This window comes from Syngnathus leptorhynchus, chromosome 3 (genome assembly GCF_054491065.1).
Source record: "Syngnathus leptorhynchus isolate UIUO chromosome 3, UIUO_Slep, whole genome shotgun sequence".
Lineage (NCBI taxonomy): Eukaryota > Metazoa > Chordata > Actinopteri > Syngnathiformes > Syngnathidae > Syngnathus > Syngnathus leptorhynchus.
Genome location: NC_141197.1, coordinates 9,164,574 through 9,184,753, shown reverse-complemented (window position 1 = coordinate 9,184,753; position 20,180 = coordinate 9,164,574). Strand labels below are relative to the sequence as shown.

The following is a 20,180-nucleotide window of genomic DNA, read 5'->3' as shown; positions in this document are numbered from 1 at the left end:
TACGGTTGCGCGTTCCGCGGTGCGCTGCAGTTGCGCGATCGGACAAGATTAAGCTCCCTGTGCACTGAAGTCCACTTAAATTTAGGAAAGTACATCAGGACTTTAAAATTAGTTTCTAAATTTCAGCGGCGGCTCTGTCACAATAATGCGACCAGCACGGTGCAGTTGCACAGTCGGCGACGCGCTATGGTTGCGCGTTCGGCGATGCGCTGCAGTTGCGCGATCGGACAAAAATGCGCAAATGTAAAAATGACGTGGTTTTTTGTTGTTGCTTGGAACAGATAAAATATTGTTTCCATTATTTGTAATGGGAAAACATGATTCGGAATTCAGAACTTCTCGAACAGCCTTCTGGAACGGATTGTGTTCGAAAACCGAGGCGCCACTGTAGTAACAATGTTTATGTGTGCACACATTTTCTTTTGAAAGGGGTCTCGCAGACAAGGAGACTACCGAAAGCTAGATTTATTTTGTACACTATACCGGAAATTATACTTCACTTGGCTCGACCAACTGACAGCAGAGCTGGCGATAACTCCATACCCATTTTTCACTTTCGATTTATGCGAAAGCAAGTGATCGCACTTTCTTCTTCACGGAAGCCTCTGTATTCATGACTCCGCCAAGAAAATGATAAATTTGCAGAAAATGTTCCGAACGGCGACACTTTTTTTGTTATTGTTGTTGGGGACAACTGTACCGAGGGTGACATGTTCGACTTCTGGTAAGCAGCCGCCTTCAAAACACGTTTTTGCACTTTACTTTCGTTCTTTTCCTCCCTCTCAATAGCAAGGCGAAATATTAATGCAGGTCAAATGTGTCAACCCGAGAGCTTCTTTTACACACGAACTAGGACAATCACCGCTGATCTATTGCGCAATAATACGATGGGCGTAAAGAAATATTGTATAAAAGTGCTAGAAATGAGCGTTTGCATGGTTTCCCTCGTACCGAAAATTTGACTTTGACCGAATCACTGTCATCCCGGTTGTTTCAACATGTTCAGTTACCTACAATATGTAAACATGCAAACGTTGTGTGCGCTTGTGGAGGTGCTTGGGGCGCGTCCACTGTATATGTCCGAAACTAGTGGAGAGTGCTCCTGAAATAGAAATCGATACGACATTACGCACAATGCATATTAGGTCCGAAGCCCAGTGGTCTGCAGTCAAGGCCAGCAAGCCCATCTTCATCTCTTCACGATCAGAATCACTCACCTGCAACTACAGGCACTTTTAGTTTACTGCCAAATTAAAGCTAAAATAAAACAAATTGCTCATTGTCGCCAAAGCTATGGATGCTTTCCATTTTTCCCATGTGTTATAAACAGATGAACACAAACAGTGAAGGAAAACATGTAGAAAGACAATCTAAAAATATTCACACCCTTTTCAAACCAATAACAGAGTTTTGCCGATGAAATGGCAAGATACCGTAAATTTCTGACGATAAGCCGCTACTTTTTTCTCAAATCTTGAACACTGCGGTTTATAGTCCAGTGCGGCTTATAGCCCGATATTATTTTCTTATGAAACAGCTGTATTATTCATTCATTTACTCTGCTTCCAAACCGCTTATCCTCACGAGGGTTGCGGGCGTGCTAGTTCAGCATATTTGTGAGTTTGACTGTATCCAAGAATGCATAACTTGTAAGTGAAGGTACCACTGTACTCATCTAAGTTTGTTTTCTGTTACAGTGGAGGATGCCTTCACCATCCAGCACTCCATCACAGGGAATTGTTTATCTGCTCAGGACTCGGGAACTCTGGGTGTCTCCACCTGCGATGCAGACAGCACGTCGTTCCACTTGTGGAAGTGGGGCTCAGGTCACCGCCTCTTCCATGTGGCCACTTCCCTCTGTTTGGCATTAGACGTCCACTCCAAATCTTTGTCCCTGGCGGACTGCGACTCGAACATGCTGGTATCGTGGCGCTGCCTGGACGGCGCCGTGGTCACAGTCTACCAAATGGGCCTGGTGGTAAGCGGAGGCCAGTTAGCAGCCAAACGGGACGGCCGGGACACGTGGGTGAGAGGAGGCTCTCTGGACAGCATCTGCCAGAGGCCATATCGGGGTAAGTGACCAAAACTTTAGGAACACATTCTAGTGTCAACCTCAAGGGCAAGGAGGCAGATCTATCCCACTGTTTTTTTTATGGTCCTGTTTTTCGACCTTATTAAACCTGGAAGCTACTTTTGGGGCACTGATTAATGCCAAGAGATAACAAACAACCATTTTGAATAGTTTATTAATCACATGACAAGCACCCACCCTCCAGCCAAAAAAATACTAAGAAATGGATACATTAAACTATTGGTAATACATACATTTATTGTGAGCAAATATTAGGATGTTGGTTGTAAATGTAGGTCAGTCTTTCTTATCGTGTTTAAGAGAACAGAAGGTTCATGAATTTGTTTTGTAAAAGATGAAAGTTGGAGAGCCAAAATAGGAGTGTCACTTGACCAAACTGGTTCTTGTACATTTCTAAAACCAATCCTCATTCCTCACAGTCTGGACTGCTTTTATGCACAGGATTTTCAGTCGTAAAATAAAGTCCATCTTAAAAGTGTGTGAAAACATTGGACCGTTCTCGATTCTGTTCATGATTGCTTTTTGTTTGGACTCATGTTGCTCAAGTTGCAAAGAATAAGTCCAATAGAAAGGTATAAATCAAAAACTTGCATGACTGGGTCCACTACAGTTGCAGCACAAGAATAAAAAAAAATAAAAAAATGTTTCATCATTGTATCAATGACAGACCCTCTCCGTGATGTCTAAATGATCTATTTGAAATTGTATCTTGTGATTTCCACTCTTGCTGTTGTTCTTCTCTGCGAATTCCTCAACATCATGTCTTTCCGCTACATTCTCTAACCAACACAGAATACGATGTAAGTTGTGTAAGTGGGAGGCTTACACCAGAAATGTTAGACTTCTTTCATGATTAATGGTTCTGAATTCGAAACTCACAGTATTTTCCGTTGAACATTCTTTTTTTTTCACAATCTTGTGGTAGGAGGTATTTGATGTTCCATGTGTTCCTTTTTTTTTCTCATGCAGTCATTCACACCACCAATGGAAACGCTGCCGGCGCTCCCTGCGAGTTCCCCTTCAAGTACAATGGAAGCTGGCATCATGGATGCCTCCCCGATTCTGACTTGCCGGGACTCTCCTGGTGTGCCACCTCCTCTGACTACGATCAAGACAGACAGAAGGGGACCTGTCTAAAACCTGGCATGTTTTAAAAGAAACTCTTACGACGATTAGATCAGCTTCCATATTTTTTTAGCTGGTTTTTGTACGTGCAGACATTTAGTGAATCAGACCCTTCGGGTTAGTTTGACACAAAAAGCAATCACTCAACCGTCTTACTCACTTTTCAGAGACGGGTTGCCAGACTCTGTTCATTGGACCGGAGGGGAACTCCTGCTATGAATTTGTTCCCAATGCCGCCGTGACCTGGCAGCAAGCTCTGGATTCCTGTCGAAGCCAAGGAGCAGATTTACTCAGTGTGTCTAGTCCTGATGATCTTCATTCCCCTACATGTAAGAATGGAGAAAAATCCTACACAGATGTCACATCATGATACCAAGATGGGGAATCTTGGTCACTGTATTGACCAAACACTACAAGACTTCCGATTGAAAACCCATTGAGCATTTCTTTGACATCCTTCATATAGTACATATTGTCCTTTTCTTTTTCTCACGGAATCCTGTTGTGTCTGCTTTGTTTCAGTTTTAGATGGGCTCGGTGTGATGCCTGACAGAATGTGGATAGGCCTCCATCAGCTTGACGCTTCCCAGGGCTGGCAGTGGTCAGATGGCTCCCCACTCTCAATCCTGCGCTGGGAAGCAGGTGATGCAGCTTGCTATCCATTGCTGATGTTATCAAGGTTCCATACGTGCTCGCAACACTCTCTGTAACTGAGAAGATGTTTCTCATACCATCTGCAGTTTTATGAAATAAAATGCACACATATTCAGGAATTTGATAATACAAGCAGGATCGAGTCAAAGTAAAAAAAAAACATTTTGCTTTGCTTAATTTCTTGGTACAATATCATTTTATTTGTCGTTAATTGCTTTAGTTTCCTGTACAAATTGTAAATGGATTAATGGAATGGTCTCTTTAATCTGTGGGTCAGTCAATTTCAACAGCACTTGAGTTGCCCCAAAAGAAAGCATCAGGCTTTCATGAAAGATGATCAGTTCAGCCCTGGTTTCCAGTAACTAACTTTCAGTATAGTTAAGGTTGGGGAATTTTGATAGATTTGAACCTTTTGATATAGGCATTCATTATTGACTTATTTTGTATTATTTTGTTTGGTTTTATTGCCGGTGCATGCTCCACAGTTGTGTACTGGAGTGTATTTAATCTATCCACGGTCAGAGCACTTAGACTGATGCTGAGTCATCTAGCTAGCTCACATTTTTCCCTCTTCATCTAGAGCGCTAAAAGGCTTTTATTAGCAAAGGTGGCATGTATGTTGACAGATGTCATTTAAGATCATAATCATTATTTAAAATCATTTCAATCAATGATTTGTGCATGCAATAATGTTAAAAAGTATTACCAAAAGTAAATAACTTGAACATATTGCAGTCTACCTCACTTTCATAAAATAACTCCTGTATTTGACCAAATATGCATCATGATGTAATCTCGCACTCTCTAAACTGGCGTGGGCTGTTCGTTGGTGTAACAATGTCACTACTGGCTTGTTGTGGTGAAGAAACTCATGATTGTTGGCATCAACAGTTCCATCGTGGGTGTTACTGAATAAGTCCTATTGATTCCAATGAATAGAAGTTTTCTCATTCAAATATGGTAATAGTTGCTTTCAAACTCTGCGAGAGAAATATGCCAACACTATTAGACTGATAGTTCTCTGGTGTTACTTTCAACATACCATCAAAGATTCTTGGAGACGTTTTGCCCAGACTTGTCTGGGACATTCTGAAAAAAGGCTTTTGGTTCAGAAGGGTGGGGGGGCATCTTCAAGAATCTGTTGTTTTCCTTGCTATTAACTCAACCCCTCAGATAACGAATAATGTGAGCATTTAAAAGACACCCTGAGACAAATGCCGCCTGTCTGCTCTTCACTCATGAAATGTTTTTGTATTCTTCTATCAGGAATGCCTCCCATCTCTCTAATCATCGAGTCGGACTGTGGTGTTCTGAACTCCAAGCAGAACTATGAAGCTGAAGCGTGCAGCAAACATCTCCCATACATCTGCAAGAAAATAGTGAATGCTACTCAAACAGGGCCAACAGGTAGCTTACAACTCACATAAATGTCAGCTTTTCTGTATTTTTTTTATTTTTTATAAGCCTTTGTTGATCATGCTTCCTGGTTTTGGTCCACATTTCCTGGTATTACTCTGCCTGCAGAATCACTCATGTATAAAGACACAGTGTGTGCTCCTGGTTGGGTCCCATGGAATGGCTGGTGTTACAAATTAGTAACGAACAACCCGTTAAACTTCAGCGACGCACAGCAGTACTGTAACTACACTGAGGGAGGAAGCTCTCTTGCCAGCCTCCACTCCATTGACAGCAAGGAGATGATCGCCACGAGTTTTCATGCCGGTTTGTCTCCCTTCATTTTTTTTTTTATCTACAGAATAGAAGAGAAATAAGCTGATGTCACTTTCGGGTGAAATTTCAGGAGGAAACCAGAATGCATTTTCAGCATATTGTTGTGAGAAAAGTACTGAGACAATAAATGTTGTTGTTAGATGGTGTCAAAGCAGTATTTTGCTTGAGACATGGCCCGGGTTTTCAGAAAATAACAGAATATGACTTTATGTGTCACATGTACGTTACTGTTTGTCAGATGGCCAGCGGATGAATGTGTGGATTGGTCTTTTGGGAGATGGGATCAATCCCACTGTCTTCAAATGGGTAGACCATACACCAGTCACCTTCACATTCTGGAGCCCAAACCAGCCGCTGCAGCCTTTACAGCGTACCAGCTGCGTTTTCTACTCTGAGGTGTGTTTATGTGTGTGTGTGTGTTTTGTCAGTGCTAGGAAAGTTCATTTGCTATCCAAACTTAGTTCAAAAGTCAGTTCACAAATAAAATATACTGTCGCTACTAGATACCTGAAAAAATGTCTTCAGGACTATATTTGCACTTTATTTGCCACCACTGGTGCTGATTGTGTCTGTGTGATGCTCTCCACGTGATTTGAATGGAAAATAATAACTCTTTGTGTGTCCCCCAAGTCTCACGGTTGGCGGGTTGGCCGCTGTTCTGAGAAACGAGCTTTCATGTGTCAGACGAAAGGAGAAATCAACGAAACATCGGGGACGGCCGGCTGTCGCTTTGAAGACGTGAGTACGGTCTGCATACCAGATTTCAAAGTGTGAAGTTCTGAACCATTTTCAAAATGTGGCCTTTTATTTCTATTATAGTTGAGCCACTGAAAAATCAAGTGGGCTAACACCATTTTTGTCACTTTGCATGACAGCTAATTCAAGTTTTATGGCTGCAATAAAATCTGGGGGATTTATTTCTTGGTGATTTACATGGGTGTGATTTCTTCCTCTGAATACTTGTTTTTACAGGAATTCAGATTTGCCTTTAGATTTTAATCTATTAAAAAAAAAGTCAAATCATCAATATTTCAAAATAATTAGTCATTGCATTCAGTTGGTGATTGTCCATTTGAAAGTCACAGTTTTTTGACCAACATATCACTGCTGTTGATATTTAGGGCTGGAGGAGACACGGCAACTCCTGTTACCGAGTGAACACCACGCAAGTGTCCTTCGAAGATCGCTGTAACATTACCATACGAAACAGGTAAGAGTTGCTTCACCTGAAGACTTGACTGGCATCATCTGTAGTGTCATCACAGTAGCAAAATGTTCATTTTGGTACTCTACCAATACTGAAACGAACAAAGACTAAAAGATCAGGAAAAGCAAAGGAATTGTGGACGAAAAAACAAGGAACTTTCAATGATTTGTATTTTAATAACTCCAAATAATTATGCGAGGCAGAGGAGAGGATATTTTATGCCATTAAATTGTGCACAGCACATGTGATTGGCAGGTCTTTAGCTGTCCTTTGCATGTCTGAACAGTCATTTTCATTTCTTTTGTTTAGGTTTGAGCAGGCCTTCATCAGCCGTTTGCTTGGCCTTTATATTAGTAATGTGCCTCAGTATTTTTGGATTGGGCTACAAGACGTTAAGAACACTGGAGAGTATCAATGGCATGGCCAAGGTGAAGTTACGTACACCAATTGGGGCTCTTTTGAACCAGGTATGCACTTTTGCTATTGACAAATTTGCATGAATGAATGAATGGTATCTCGCTACTCCCTTGTTGATAATGACTCAATGAGGCAATGATTTCACCCATGTGTGTTTGTCTACATGGTTTACTCCAAACCTACATCAAGAAATGATTTTATTCAAGTTCTATTCAGTGATTCTGCTTTGTTTCAGCGCACAGTGGAGGTTGTGCTGTGATTGCCGCTGCAAACGATCTGGGCAAATGGGAGGTGAAAAACTGTACGCTTTTTAAGGCCGGCACCATTTGTAGGACAGACCTCAGTCCAGTTCTGCCACCAGAACCAGAACTAGACCCAACCTTACCATGCCCAGATGGATGGGTATCCGTACCGGATTTCAAATACTGCTACAAGGTAAGAGTGAAGGAAGCGTGCTTCATTAGCACTAGCATTATAATTATGAGCACAAATGCTTTTTTTAATTTTATTTATAACACACTGAAAGCCAATTAGGCATTGATTCAATATCCTTGAAGTTCTACTAACACACTCTTTGTACAAGTAAGACAGTTCAGTGTACGAGTAGAACAACTTGGATGCACTAGTAGGAAAAAAGTCATACGATTAATGATTTTTCCTATGGGTACATCATTAAACTTAAACTAGTAGCACCAACATGCCCACTATTACATTTGCTCACTAGTAACATTCAGTTGTCCTATTAGGATGCCAAAGAGCACACATGCTGAGCGAGGTATCAAGTTTTTTTTTCCAGGAGGCGTCCTAGTTCCATCGCTGTGTAGCATACAGTATCTGCACTGTTATTAGTTGGCCCAAATTTGGCGTGCACATTTTGGTACTACTAGTAGGTCCCAGAAAGATACTAGTGTGGCACATGCCTACTGTTACCCGCGCAGCACATTTGTTTACGAAAACGCTTTGCATTGTATTCGCCGAATGGTCAGTGTCTGGTGTTTCCTTTTTCTTTGTCTGCGTCAGGTGTTTCATGAGGAAAGGCTCAGTCGTAAACGTTCATGGGAGGAAGCTGAGAGGTTTTGTCAGGCCCTTGGCGCCAACCTGCCCAGCTTCACCACTCTGAATGAGATGAAAGTGCTGCATGATGTCATGAGAGACATCATCAGGTAAAGACTCTGGCTATTCTACATTTAATGAAGCGTACACCTGAACTGGAGGGAATCGTCCTAACCAGTGGATTGGCATCCAATGTTCTTGTTGCTACAGTGATGACCGCTACTTCTGGGTCGGCCTGAACAGAAGAAACCCAGCCGACCGCTCTTGGCAGTGGAGCGATGGCCGTCCTGTGAGTAAAATTTCAATCTGACGCATTCTGTTATGTCATGTTAGTGGTCACAAGTAGGATTGTCACGTCTAAGATGATTTGTTACACCTATAAAAGCAAATTTGGAAGCCCGTTTTATCCCGAGAGATACGATCGAGATTGTAGACGCATCTCCAACAGGTGAAAAGCTACGATATCGAGGGACCGTGTATATTTTTTACAAAGGTTCACTCCTCCTATACAATTTACATCCATATGAACTTATTAAAAGACACTTTTAAAGTATTCAGAATGGCCCGTTCTCACCGCCTTGCAGTTAAGATATGGGAGATATCAATATTACGTACTGTGAGAAAAACGAGACTCTCAGTCACACCGTTCTCCAAAAAAAAAAGAGGCACAGCGTGCTCACTTTAAGCTCACAGTTGAAGTTTACAAAAATAAAACACACCAACATTTTCAACCAAGTTATTTAACAAAATATGGGTTGCTTAATGCTAACATCTGGAGAGATACACACTTAAAAACAGCTGCTACTTATAAAAACTCGTAAAATAATTCTGTTTTATTATCTCTTTTTTTTTTTTTTTAGCTCATTCTATTGTGCATGTGTGTGAAGGTGTGTCCATTCTGACACATCAACAATAATCTTTTTTTCTTTTGGTCTGTATTTTAGGTGATTATGAATGTTTTGCATCAAGACTTCCATGAGGATGATGCGTACAGTCGGGACTGCACTGCATTTAAGGTGACTTAAATTGGCTACTGTTGTCCACTTACAGTATTTCCCCTAAATGTGAATTCTTCAAGACATTTTGGACAATTCTTTGCTAGGGCCCAATTGATTTTTTTTTCTTAGGCTGATGACACTTGTGATATTTGTTAGAATAAAATATTGATGAGATAAAGCGACTATGAACAAAATAGTTTCTTTTTGGGTCACTAAATACTTACAATAACAATTACAGGCAGAACGTTTGCCTATATAATAATTTGTCCTTTACGATTTGTTTAACTTTATCACAGAGACATTTTTTTTTTAAATAATCGTCCAACTCCCTTTTTAATACCGGCCAATCAATTCAGCCGGCCAACTGGGCCCTACATATTTTCATATGGTACAATTGCTTTTGTTTCATATCACAAGGCCTCTGTGCTTAATTTAAGAGCGCTTGTATTTTTCTGTTTTGTTTTGTGTTAGTCCTCCATCGAGTTGCCCTCGTCTTATCAGCGAGAGCAACATGATCTCAACATGAACTTGCTGCAGTGACAATAATGCAACCATTTTCTGTTCTCATTAGACGATGAAGAGAACCATGAAGCAGTTGTTGATTTATTTACTCCACGACCTTCTTACTGAACCTTTCTATGCATCACCATTTCACTGCGATGCCAAACTGGAATGGGTCTGCCAAATTCCTCGCGGTAAGGCATATCAATATATATAACGAAACTTGAACTACAATTATTGTTATTTGAGCAAATTGGAAACAAAATACTCAAATCCTCGACAGTGATTTGATACTATCTTGTGAGTAACACTGTAGTCACATTGGAAACATAAAAAAAAAATGACTGTCTTCCAAATAATTTGTTTCTGCTACTAGCGTTACTTTTTGTCTACTTGCACTTCCTTAAAATATCAAGTATACCTAACAAATGCTGAAACGTCCTTAATGTTAACCATCGGGCTCTTAACACATTATTATATGATTTTAATCAGGATCAGAATCATTTAGCTGAGTATCAGAATATGTATAAAACACACAAGGAATTTGGGCCAGTCTTAGAGACGAGTCTTCAGGTAATGTAAAAGCTAAGATGTCGTGCTTAAAAAGTGAACTTTGCTTTTCATTCAACAGGAAAGAAACTATTGTATCCAGACTGGTACAATCCAGGTAATAAAGTATTGATTATTTTTTGTTTTCATTTTGGAGTGCAGTAAATTAGGTTTCCTTTGACCTTGAAATAAACTCATTTGGTGTTTTCTCAGTTAGGAGCTGACGCTTGGTGGATATTTTTTTTCTTTGTTCTGCAAGCAAATTTCTTTGTTCTGCAAATTTGAGTTACAATCCATACAAGTGAAGTTAAAAAAATGTGGTCAAGGAGAACTGTCTATTTTTCAGAGATGTCTCCTTGTGTCAAAACAAAACGTAATGTATTATATTAAATATAATACATTTTCCATTAAATCAACTCCCAGTTGATTTAAATGGAAAGTTGCCAAATGGAAAGTTCCCCAGCTTCACTTCCATGAAAGTACATGGTACTGGAACAAAGTGCTTTAGCTTCATATCGAATAAAAAAATTTGAGCGTCATCATTGAGTTATGTTGCCTTTTTCAGGTGTGCACCATGAAACGTCCATCTTCATTGATGGAGGCGAGTATTGGTTTGTGAACGAACCTCAGCTGACTTTTGAGGAGGCCATTCTCTTTTGCTCTTCGAATGGCAGCAAGCTTGCTTCGCCGCCAAGCTCCACTGCTGCCAGAGTCATCCATGAGAACCTACAAAAGGCAAGTGTCCCTGTGATGACACCGTGAACTAGAGCCACTAACTCCTTAGTGGACGCACAACCTAATACAATATGTGTTTGTAAACGGAGTTGTTATGCTTGTGCAATGTTAACGTAAGAATCGGAAAGCAATCAATGCGGGTAATGCTATTGATGATTCTCTGCAGTTGTCAAGTTCTCCCAAGCAAGGTTGGTGGCTCAATCTGAGAGATCCCAAGCGGATGTTCCCTATGACGTAAGATCATATGCACCTGGCTGTTCATTTTTCACTTTTTGTAGTTTACGGCATGTGACTTCTGTATGTGTCCATTTGTTTTTAGGTATTCGCGACTGCGCTTGTATCATTTAGCTCTCTTTCTGAGATGCACCTCCATCAGTCCCGAGAGCTTCATTTCGAGTGAGTAAAGATAGTTGAGCCCGATGTGTTTAACCCTACAGGCCTTGTTTGAGTTTGCGATCCCCTTATCGTGTTCGCAGCTAAAAAAAAAGGCTCATTTTTAAGGTTTGTCATACTTTTGCTTCCTCTACCGGTTACCACATAGTTTTTAACTCACATCAGTTCTTGTCATCAATTAGTTATTATTTTTTCACCCCTTCAATTTTTTTTCTTGCTTCACATTATTTGTTATATCGGTAAATTTAGTAGCGTCTTTCGACAGCCAGCAAAGAAAACTGCCACTTCGTTAATTACATTGTAAAGTGTTTCCATGGCCAGCAGAAGGTATCAGCACTTACTCTTTTTTTTTTCTTCCTGTTTACTTGCAGAGTATGAGCACAGTTGCAAGCAGCAGTTGCCCTTTGTGTGTGAAAGGCTTAACATCACAACTGTGGAGAGCAACCCTCTGGAGCCTTACCCTGGAGGCTTACCTTGTGGAAATACCTCCCTGGCTTTCAGAAATAAGGTTTGATACTTTTGAGATACTCTTGTCGCAATCATTTTGCTTGCCAGGAGCATGTAAATGAATGTTGTTGGCCTAAATATTGGATGAACCGAAGCACTAACCTGAATTTACAACCCAAAGTCTAATATTTGTTCCATTCATTGAATTCATTAACTCCCAACAGTTCTTCATCTTGCCATTATTCTCTTGATTGCACTCCTTCCAATAACTGTATTTGTCTGTTAGATCTTTTGGGGGGGGGCATACAGATTTCAGCCAGAGTTGTCTTGACAATCTAATCTGCCCAGGGCCTTCAAAATGACTTGTATGCAATTCAAACTATCCAAAATGGGAGCGAGTCTTTAGCCAATCACGTTGCAGAATTCCAGCGCGCTGATGTCAGTATTTTTCTGTGCTATGGCTGATTGGTCAAAACATGTCTGTAGCGTATCTGCATACATTTCATTTATTTACATGTGTCCACAATGGCTGACAGAGGAAAAGTAAATGTGGTGGTCTTGCACATACATCAGTAAATATATATTTTTTAGTGCTACACACTGCTGCCCAATACAAAGCCAGTGTCATTCAAGACGGCCAATGAGATGTGCCTGTCGGTGAGGGGAACCCTGGTCACCATATCCGACCAAGTGGAGCAAGGTAAGTCTTTGACAGACACATCAACTTAGTCTCAAAATGCCTGTAAGATGACTTCATCCCTAACCCCCTGTACTTTTTAGCACATAAAGTACAATTGTTTTGGGTTTTTTTTTTTTTTTTGCATATAGACTTCATCACCAGCCTGTTGCCAGGAATGAAGGACATGGGCAGCATATGGGTTGGTCTCAAACTGAAACGTAACAAACTAGAGTGGCTGGACAACTCACCGGTGAATTACATTAATTTCCATCCGCTGCTCGGTGGAATGCTCAAGGCCATAAATGTCAACGTGAGTGGTTTTTATTCTGACTATGATTACGATAGCTGTCTGGGGGGTAAAAAGGCTAAGCAGTGTTTCGCTGGAAGGCAGACCTTCACATAAATAAATGTACTGTGAGCAAGAGATCCATCCATCCTCTGAACTGCTTTATCCTCAAAAGGAATCAGCTGGAAAATAATGTTTTTAGTTTGGGAAAATGCTAATAAAAAATTCTATCAACATAAATGTTTGTAGTGAGACAATGATGATGTCAATGATTCGTGTAGTAATTGGAAAACATAAATATCTATGTGCAAAAGTTTATTTCTAAAAATCTCTGCCACTGTTCATGGTTTCATTCTCCGAAAAAAAACAGCGTCCCATCACTGGTGAGTTATTTTTAGGACAGGCCCATGGGCTACTCACATGGTCCTTGGAGTCTGCCCGAGGTCATCATACTTGTGTACATTATATTAACCAGCGCCACAGTCCTCAATTTATTCCCTTGTTTTGTGAATTTGGTCTTGAAGCATCTGCTGATGTTCAAAACGTGTGTTTTTTCTTGCCAGCCGCTCGAGCCAGACAACATGGACTTGTGTGTCTTTATGATTAACAACCCTAACTCGGCTGTGATGGGCACGTGGGATTACACCTCCTGTACCCAGTACCAACATGCGGCGGTTTGCCAACATTATGCAGGTCAATCACGACTTCTTTCCCTTACTATCCAACAAGTTCTTTTCATCAGCTTTCTTCAAGGTAACTGAAAATAGAAACCACCTTCATTGTAGCCCTCTCGACATTTCAGATCAACTCGAGGAGCCTAGCGTCACCACCGAGCCCTTCCAGATTAACAACCACACCTTCCAGCTACTCATCAAGAACGTCACCTGGTTCGAAGCCTTGGAGCAGTGTATAAATATGGACATGGATTTGGCGAGCGTTGCCGATACCTTCCTGCAGTCCACGCTTAGCGTGCACGTGAGCCGTGCACGCACGCCCATGTGGATCGGCCTCTTCAGTGAAGATGTACGTGTGCCCAGCAAGGGCTCACATCGCTCACATTTCAGATTTTAGTCAGTGTCCTTGATATCCAGTTTAATGAGCGGAAACTAGTATGCTCTTTGTACTTACCAGTAAGACAGTTTGGTGCTCGTTTTCTACTAGTATCCGGAATTTTCCTGCTAATAAGGACAAACATTGTACTAGGACATGAACGTTAAGATGGATATCAAAGGATATGAAAGAAACACTCAAAAGGCTCTCCATACCCACACCACTCAGGACGGGATCCACTATCGCTGGACAGACCACAGTCACACCGTCTTCAGTCGCTGGTCTGCTGAGGTCACGATGGGCTCCTGCGTCTACCTGGACACTGACGGATTCTGGAAAGCAACCGAGTGCGAGCAGGGGCTCGGAGGTGCTATCTGCCACAAACCACACAGTGAGTGAGGATTTATGTGTTTGTTTGTTTTGATTTCAAAAGAAATGTTGAACACTACCCAATCAACTGATTTATTTTTATTTTTTTTCAAATCGGGTCAAAGATGTTTGTTCCATAAAAATAGTTTGAAAACAGGATGTGTTGTGGACTCAAATGGCCAGCAGAGGGTTAAGTGTTCTATTTTTTTTTTTGTATTTCAGAAGAAATAATAACCACACCGGAAGACGTCGCAGTCAAGTGCCCTCACAAAATAAATGGCCCAAACTGGATCCCCTTCAAGAACAACTGCTACTCCTTTCAGCTGGCTGCATCCAGATGGGAGCAGATGGTCCAAAGGCCCATCCGCAGAATTTGCATGAACCTTCGTGAGAATGTCACTTCCTAAAAGAAATCAGATTAAGGAGTTTCATATGAGAATTGGATGAGATGTTTGTGTTGCAGACAAAGACGCGGATATCCTAACCATCCGGAATGCCGAAGAGAACGAGTTTATCAGGCAGCAACTTCTGCCCTTTCAAAACCTGGTCCAGTTTGTGTGGCTGGGGCTGTTCAAAAACACCAGTCGTAAGTGTTTCAATCCATTTGCTTGTTTTGCATCTACGAACTTGGACTCCAACATTAGGTTCAATTGCACAACTGAATAAGATCCATATGACCAAAATATTAGAAACACCTCTCACCACGACAGCCACATTAGATATAGAACAATGAGAAAGGTTGATATTTTTGTTTCAAATCTCATTGAATTGTGAACATTTCCCTCATTAGAGTCCACTGTGGTTCTTTGAGTACATTTTACGTTTTTAAGTGTGCCTAATAGTTAGGAAAACTCTATTTTCAAGAAAAAAAAATCTTAAATATCTCCTACTGTACTCTGTTGTCTATCAAAGTACTAAATGTTTGTGTATTTATTGCGATAGGTAACCAGTTTAAGTGGTACGATGGCACTAATGTCCAATATTCCAATTGGAGGAATGGTAGACCAGAAATAGACGACGACTTCATGGCTGGTCTCAATCTCCAAGGCAAATGGGTCCTCACCACCAACCAAATGCTATTCTCCGAGTTCAGGCAAAGATCCATCGTGACATGCAAACTGGATAATGGTTTGTACTTCTTAACTAATACTAGTGTCTGTCGCCGAAAAATATCTACTATCAAGCGTGATGACCTTTCTAAGGTGGAAGTTCAGTCCAAAATGTTATTTTCAGTCATGTGATCTGTGTGCCCCCATTAGTGTAAACATGCTATTTCTATTAAGATTACATTAATGGAATGAGAATTAAGACAAGTCACTTGTTTTGATCCCTCTGCCACCCTTTGCCTGAGGGACTTTGTTCCAATCTATAGGAAAGAGCAGTGAAATGTCAAAACGGCCACACCCTCAGATGTCTAAAAACGGGTGGACTCATCTGATCTGCTTGATTCTCATTCCATCAAGGCTGTATTCATAAAAAATGCCGTGTTGACACTCCAAAGAGATTTTTGACCACTTTAATGCTTCTCTCCCAAGAGCGAAAACAGGAGTACTCCAAGTCCACCAGTGACTATCAGCACCTTGGCAATTTAACTTACACAGTGGTGATGCGACGTGGGCTGAGTTGGTACCAGGCTCTGGAAGAGTGCGCCCTGCGTGGGGGCCATCTGGCCAGTGTGCATGACGCCGAGCACCACGCACATGTGAAGCTCCTCGCAAAGACAGATGGATACCCACTCTGGATTGGCCTGTCCAACCAGGAGGAGGTATGTACATACTGTTTGTTTTCCACAAATTCAGCTCACATGCTAACGAGGTGAACCATCGTCCATGTAGGAAGAGGGGGAGTCCTGGAAGTGGTCGGACGGGACCAATTACCAGTACAAAGCGGACATCTCCGAGTCGGTGGATAGCGCCAGCCAAGGCGAGCGAGATGTGGGCAGCTGTGTTTTTGTCACGCCTTCCGGTGCCTGGGTGAAGAGCAGCTGCTACTCACCGCAAGATGGTGCCATCTGCTACAATACCAACATCAGCACTCCATTCCAAAGTAAGACGCCAAGTTTGAAATACATGCCTAAATAGTTTTCTTAGTCTTGTTCAAATGGTCCTAACCTGCTCCGGCTTTGGCACCAGGGGCCAAGCTGCAGGCGAGCGCACAGCTCAACGATTGCCCTCAGAGCAACGGCACGTCCAAGTGGGTGCAGCGCAACGAGCGCTGCTACGCTTTCGACATGAGCTTCTACAACTACAGCGTCTACGACATGCGGCAGGCCAAGAGCATCTGTCAAAGCATGGGTTCGTCCGTTCCACTCGCGCTAATCCGCTTTTTGCCAGCCGCCTTTTTTCTAACCGCTGGCGTTTTTGTCGTCCTATTTGGACAGACGCTCAACTGCTGTCTGTCAAGAGCAAAGAGGAGAACGACTTTGTGGCCAAGTACGTGAGCGACGACCCTCTCATCACCAGTCGGGTGTGGCTCGACGTTGCCCTCAATGCTCAAGGTAAACTAACTGCCTTGTCAGAATTTTTTTTTTTTTTACTGCATTTATTGACAATTACCCTCTTTGTCCTCACTATTAAGATTGTTAATGATGATATAACATCCCTAGCCCAGGTGTCGTGAGGAGCTTTACATAAATCCATTTTTGTTGTATTGTCTATCCTTGGTATCCAGCACGAGTTCCATAACGAGCAAAGTTTTGATTTGGCTCCAATGTTTTTGTTCGTAGTGTGTTTGTATGAAGATTTGATTGGAAGTCTTTTTGGTTAGGTTCTCCCACAGGCTGGGAGGACGGTTCGGCTCTGTCCTACTCCAACTGGAAGTCGGGCGCCTTGGTTAACGCGGCGCGGCAGAAGGAGGTCCCGTGTGCCGTCATGGCGACCGAGGACGGAGGGAGCTGGAGCGTCGTCAGCTGCCAGGCCAGCCTCAGTCGTGTCGTCTGTCAAACCGAAGCCAGTGAGTTATGAAATACAAATATTATGACTGTGGAGTTTTCTTTTTTCTGACACGGTAGTGTACTTTGTGTCGCCAGAACCTTCTGGTTCTCCCGTGGCCGTGGGCTTCTTTGTGCTCATCCTGGTCGCTCTGGTGCTTACCGTGGCTTTTATCGTGTACAAGAAGAAGCGAGCCCACTTTTCCTCATCGGTGCGCTACAAGAGGACCACCGACCAGTCGGACACCACCAATATTATTACAGAAGACGAATGAGACAGGCGGAATGGTTGCCTCAGGGGGTTTGGCTGTGAAGCCTATTCACCCCGCCCCCACCCCAACCTTTTTATTGGTTAATTTATTTATTTATCAATGCTCCCCACCTGCTTCTATGAAGACGGTAACGGACTTAATTTGGATTCTTTTATATTTTTGAAGTACAGTGAGTCCCCCGGTTCATCAGAACGATATGATACAGACACACCCACTGTAGGTGAAAATCTACAATTCAGCGGGACCAGAAACATTTAGGTAAATTTTATAAATAAATTAAATTAATGAATTAATCTGACCTTCCGGTCAATTTAACCACACTTAAAACTTGACAACACACTTTTTGTATTTGCTATTGCCGTCTCAGTCAGACAATATAATTTTGTCAGATGAACGTCGCTTGGTTTAACGCTAACAATTATGCCACAGTAATCCCTTGCCACTTCAGGCTTCACCTTTTGCAGCTTCAATATTTCACGGATTTTGTAAAAAATGAATGCAAAAAATAATTCACGACAAGCGAGACTAACCGGCAGCAAGTGGCGGGAGAACAGCGTTTAAATATATGCCCTGATGAGTGGGTAAGGAGAGGCCATTGGCAGCGATGAAGGTACAATTCATGCACAGAACTGTGTGGGAATAGTTATTGAGGCAATGGGAAAGGTTTATGTAGCATAAAAAGTATGAGGGAGGGTTTATAAAGTTAATATAGTGTAAAAATACATAAATATACCATTTCTAAATCGCGACTTTTTGATTATCGTGGGTGGTTCTGGAATGCATCTCCTGCGATAAACAAGGGATTATTGTATTGGTGGGGGATTGGGACCAAGTGCAGTGAAGATCCTCAAGTAACTTGGTAGCCCCACCCAAAATTAATTACCTAGAGTGACCACAAGATGGCAGAATAGTACATTTATCCAAATGAAACTCCTCAGCTCTCTTCAACATTGTTCCTTGCCACCAAGATGGCAAAATAGGTGTATAGGTAAGATTTTGAACAGATAACTAAGGAAAGGCTTTACAAAAACTAACAACTAACAAAGTAGCATCAATGTTATGGTAACAATAAATATTCAGAGAACTATTGACACGAGCAGCAACACATATAACTCAACTCCATCAAAGAAAAATTGTGCCTAAAAATCAATATTGCGCGCACGTGTTAGTGGGTTCATTGTACTTCTGGTTGTTTTGACAATGGTTTCATACAGAAGTTTATTTTCACGAAATTGAGTTTTTGAGAAGTTACAAGGACATAATCTCTGCCATAGCGGGTCCAATTGCACAAATGAACACTCACAGGATGTGGAATTAATTTTCCTTTTGGGTAAAATGTCCTGTTAATTTGAGCTCATGTCTGAAGGAAGCGCTTGAAGGAAATAAATTCTGTGATTTTATTTTAAAGAAGGAAAAAAAAAATGGCTCTCACGCACTGTGCCTTTGGGATATCTTGAAAACAAATGGGAGTCGTCACATCACTGGAATATCTTTTGTTACTTGGATGGGATGGGCCACAAGTAACGCACGTTCATGAGGTTTGATTGAAGAGGGAGTGTCAGACAAGTGTTCCCAATTGATGCCTTTGCAAGACTTTTCTATGCACTTGACTACTAAGCAAGAATGCACTTTAACGGCACCGCGTGGAAGACATACTTGGAGAGCTAAGCTTGTGTGCACATGTTTGCTAGCCATGCTTTGTATGTTTGCTGTTTGCTTTCTAAACAAACCAAAGATGCTTCATTTTTTTGAAAGCCAGACTTTAGCTTGTTGTTTTTAACTCGAAATTTGGTTTTTATGTTGTAAAGCAGACTTGTTTTTCTAAAAAATCAGGTATGGGGTCTCCACAGTAAAATGTTTCTCTCATAATACTTGTGTTTGACTTTTAATTGCTTACACTGTGATTAATTTCAGTTGACTAAAAGCATTGGGACGACAAGGTCAATTGCATTGTTTTTGTTATATACCAATGACGTTGGGGTTTCAAATCAAAATAAGACATTAAGAATTCCAGGTATTTACATCTTGATGTGTTGAATATCTCAGTACCTTTTGTTTGAAGCCACCAAAGTTTCAAGTGAGAAATGTGACTCAATATCATTTGAAAGAGCGGTCAGGAAATACCTTCACAGAGTAGGAGTGAAGGTATCACAATCTACCACAGTGATGAAAGTTCAAAGTATGTATAAAGAAAGGCTGTGCCTACAATCGCAAACGCACTCACTCCAACCCAGCGGCGCCTAGAAAGCGGACTTTAAACCGATGATGATGATGATGATGACTCACACTCGTAAATGAAGCATGGTGAACTTCATGTCTGGAACAATTAGGTCAACCTGGTAATCTGACTGGATTTTCATTATCGATTGGATCTTATCTTGAAAATGGATTGTTTTAACAGGAAAGAAGAATTTTGAAATTGGATTAGCTCATGTAATGCAATCCTAGTTCCAATATGGATCAAATGTGTGCTGTTAAAAGCCTTGCAGTCTGTTGTTAATTGAGATAGTGTGCAAAAAAAAAAAACATTTACTGGTTTCGCAAATTGCAAGGACCTTGAATGGCAAACTTAACCGGTATTATTAGATTGTTTATATGAAAAAAAAAAACTTGAAAAATCAGCAGGTGCAACAGAGACTGGAGGTGTCACAGAAAGGCAACTTCAAAACTGCAATAACATACCAAAAGCTAAA

The 20,180-nt window shown here is 41.4% G+C and overlaps 1 protein-coding gene across 1 annotated transcript; it reads left to right on the top strand.

The window, feature by feature from the left end:
* Nucleotides 1-515: 515 nt before the first annotated feature.
* On the top strand, nucleotides 516-19,358 carry ly75 (lymphocyte antigen 75). Its single transcript, XM_085906937.1, has 35 exons — nucleotides 516-724; nucleotides 1,698-2,072; nucleotides 3,062-3,235; nucleotides 3,385-3,546; nucleotides 3,740-3,859; nucleotides 5,138-5,278; nucleotides 5,396-5,593; nucleotides 5,841-5,998; nucleotides 6,233-6,340; nucleotides 6,724-6,812; nucleotides 7,119-7,276; nucleotides 7,462-7,661; nucleotides 8,247-8,389; nucleotides 8,490-8,568; nucleotides 9,224-9,295; nucleotides 9,849-9,972; nucleotides 10,410-10,445; nucleotides 10,893-11,062; nucleotides 11,229-11,296; nucleotides 11,382-11,458; nucleotides 11,827-11,963; nucleotides 12,494-12,602; nucleotides 12,731-12,891; nucleotides 13,431-13,560; nucleotides 13,670-13,890; nucleotides 14,146-14,308; nucleotides 14,509-14,673; nucleotides 14,750-14,872; nucleotides 15,229-15,414; nucleotides 15,822-16,051; nucleotides 16,122-16,332; nucleotides 16,419-16,580; nucleotides 16,667-16,783; nucleotides 17,053-17,238; nucleotides 17,315-19,358. The coding sequence occupies exons 1-35, from the start codon at nucleotides 631-633 to the stop codon at nucleotides 17,488-17,490; spliced, it is 5,223 nt and encodes a 1,740-aa protein (XP_085763063.1). The 5' UTR covers nucleotides 516-630; the 3' UTR covers nucleotides 17,491-19,358.
* Nucleotides 19,359-20,180: the final 822 nt, after the last annotated feature.

Excerpts from the sequence above, each read along its gene's own strand:
- ly75 (XM_085906937.1), top strand. The coding sequence starts at position 631 with ATGATAAATTTGCAGAAAATGTTCCGAACGGCGACACTTTTTTTGTTA. Across the intron at positions 7,662-8,246 it reads ATTTCAAATACTGCTACAAG|GTGTTTCATGAGGAAAGGCT; the intron begins GTAAGAGTGAAG and ends TGTCTGCGTCAG. Across the intron at positions 17,239-17,314 it reads CGTCTGTCAAACCGAAGCCA|AACCTTCTGGTTCTCCCGTG; the intron begins GTGAGTTATGAA and ends TTGTGTCGCCAG.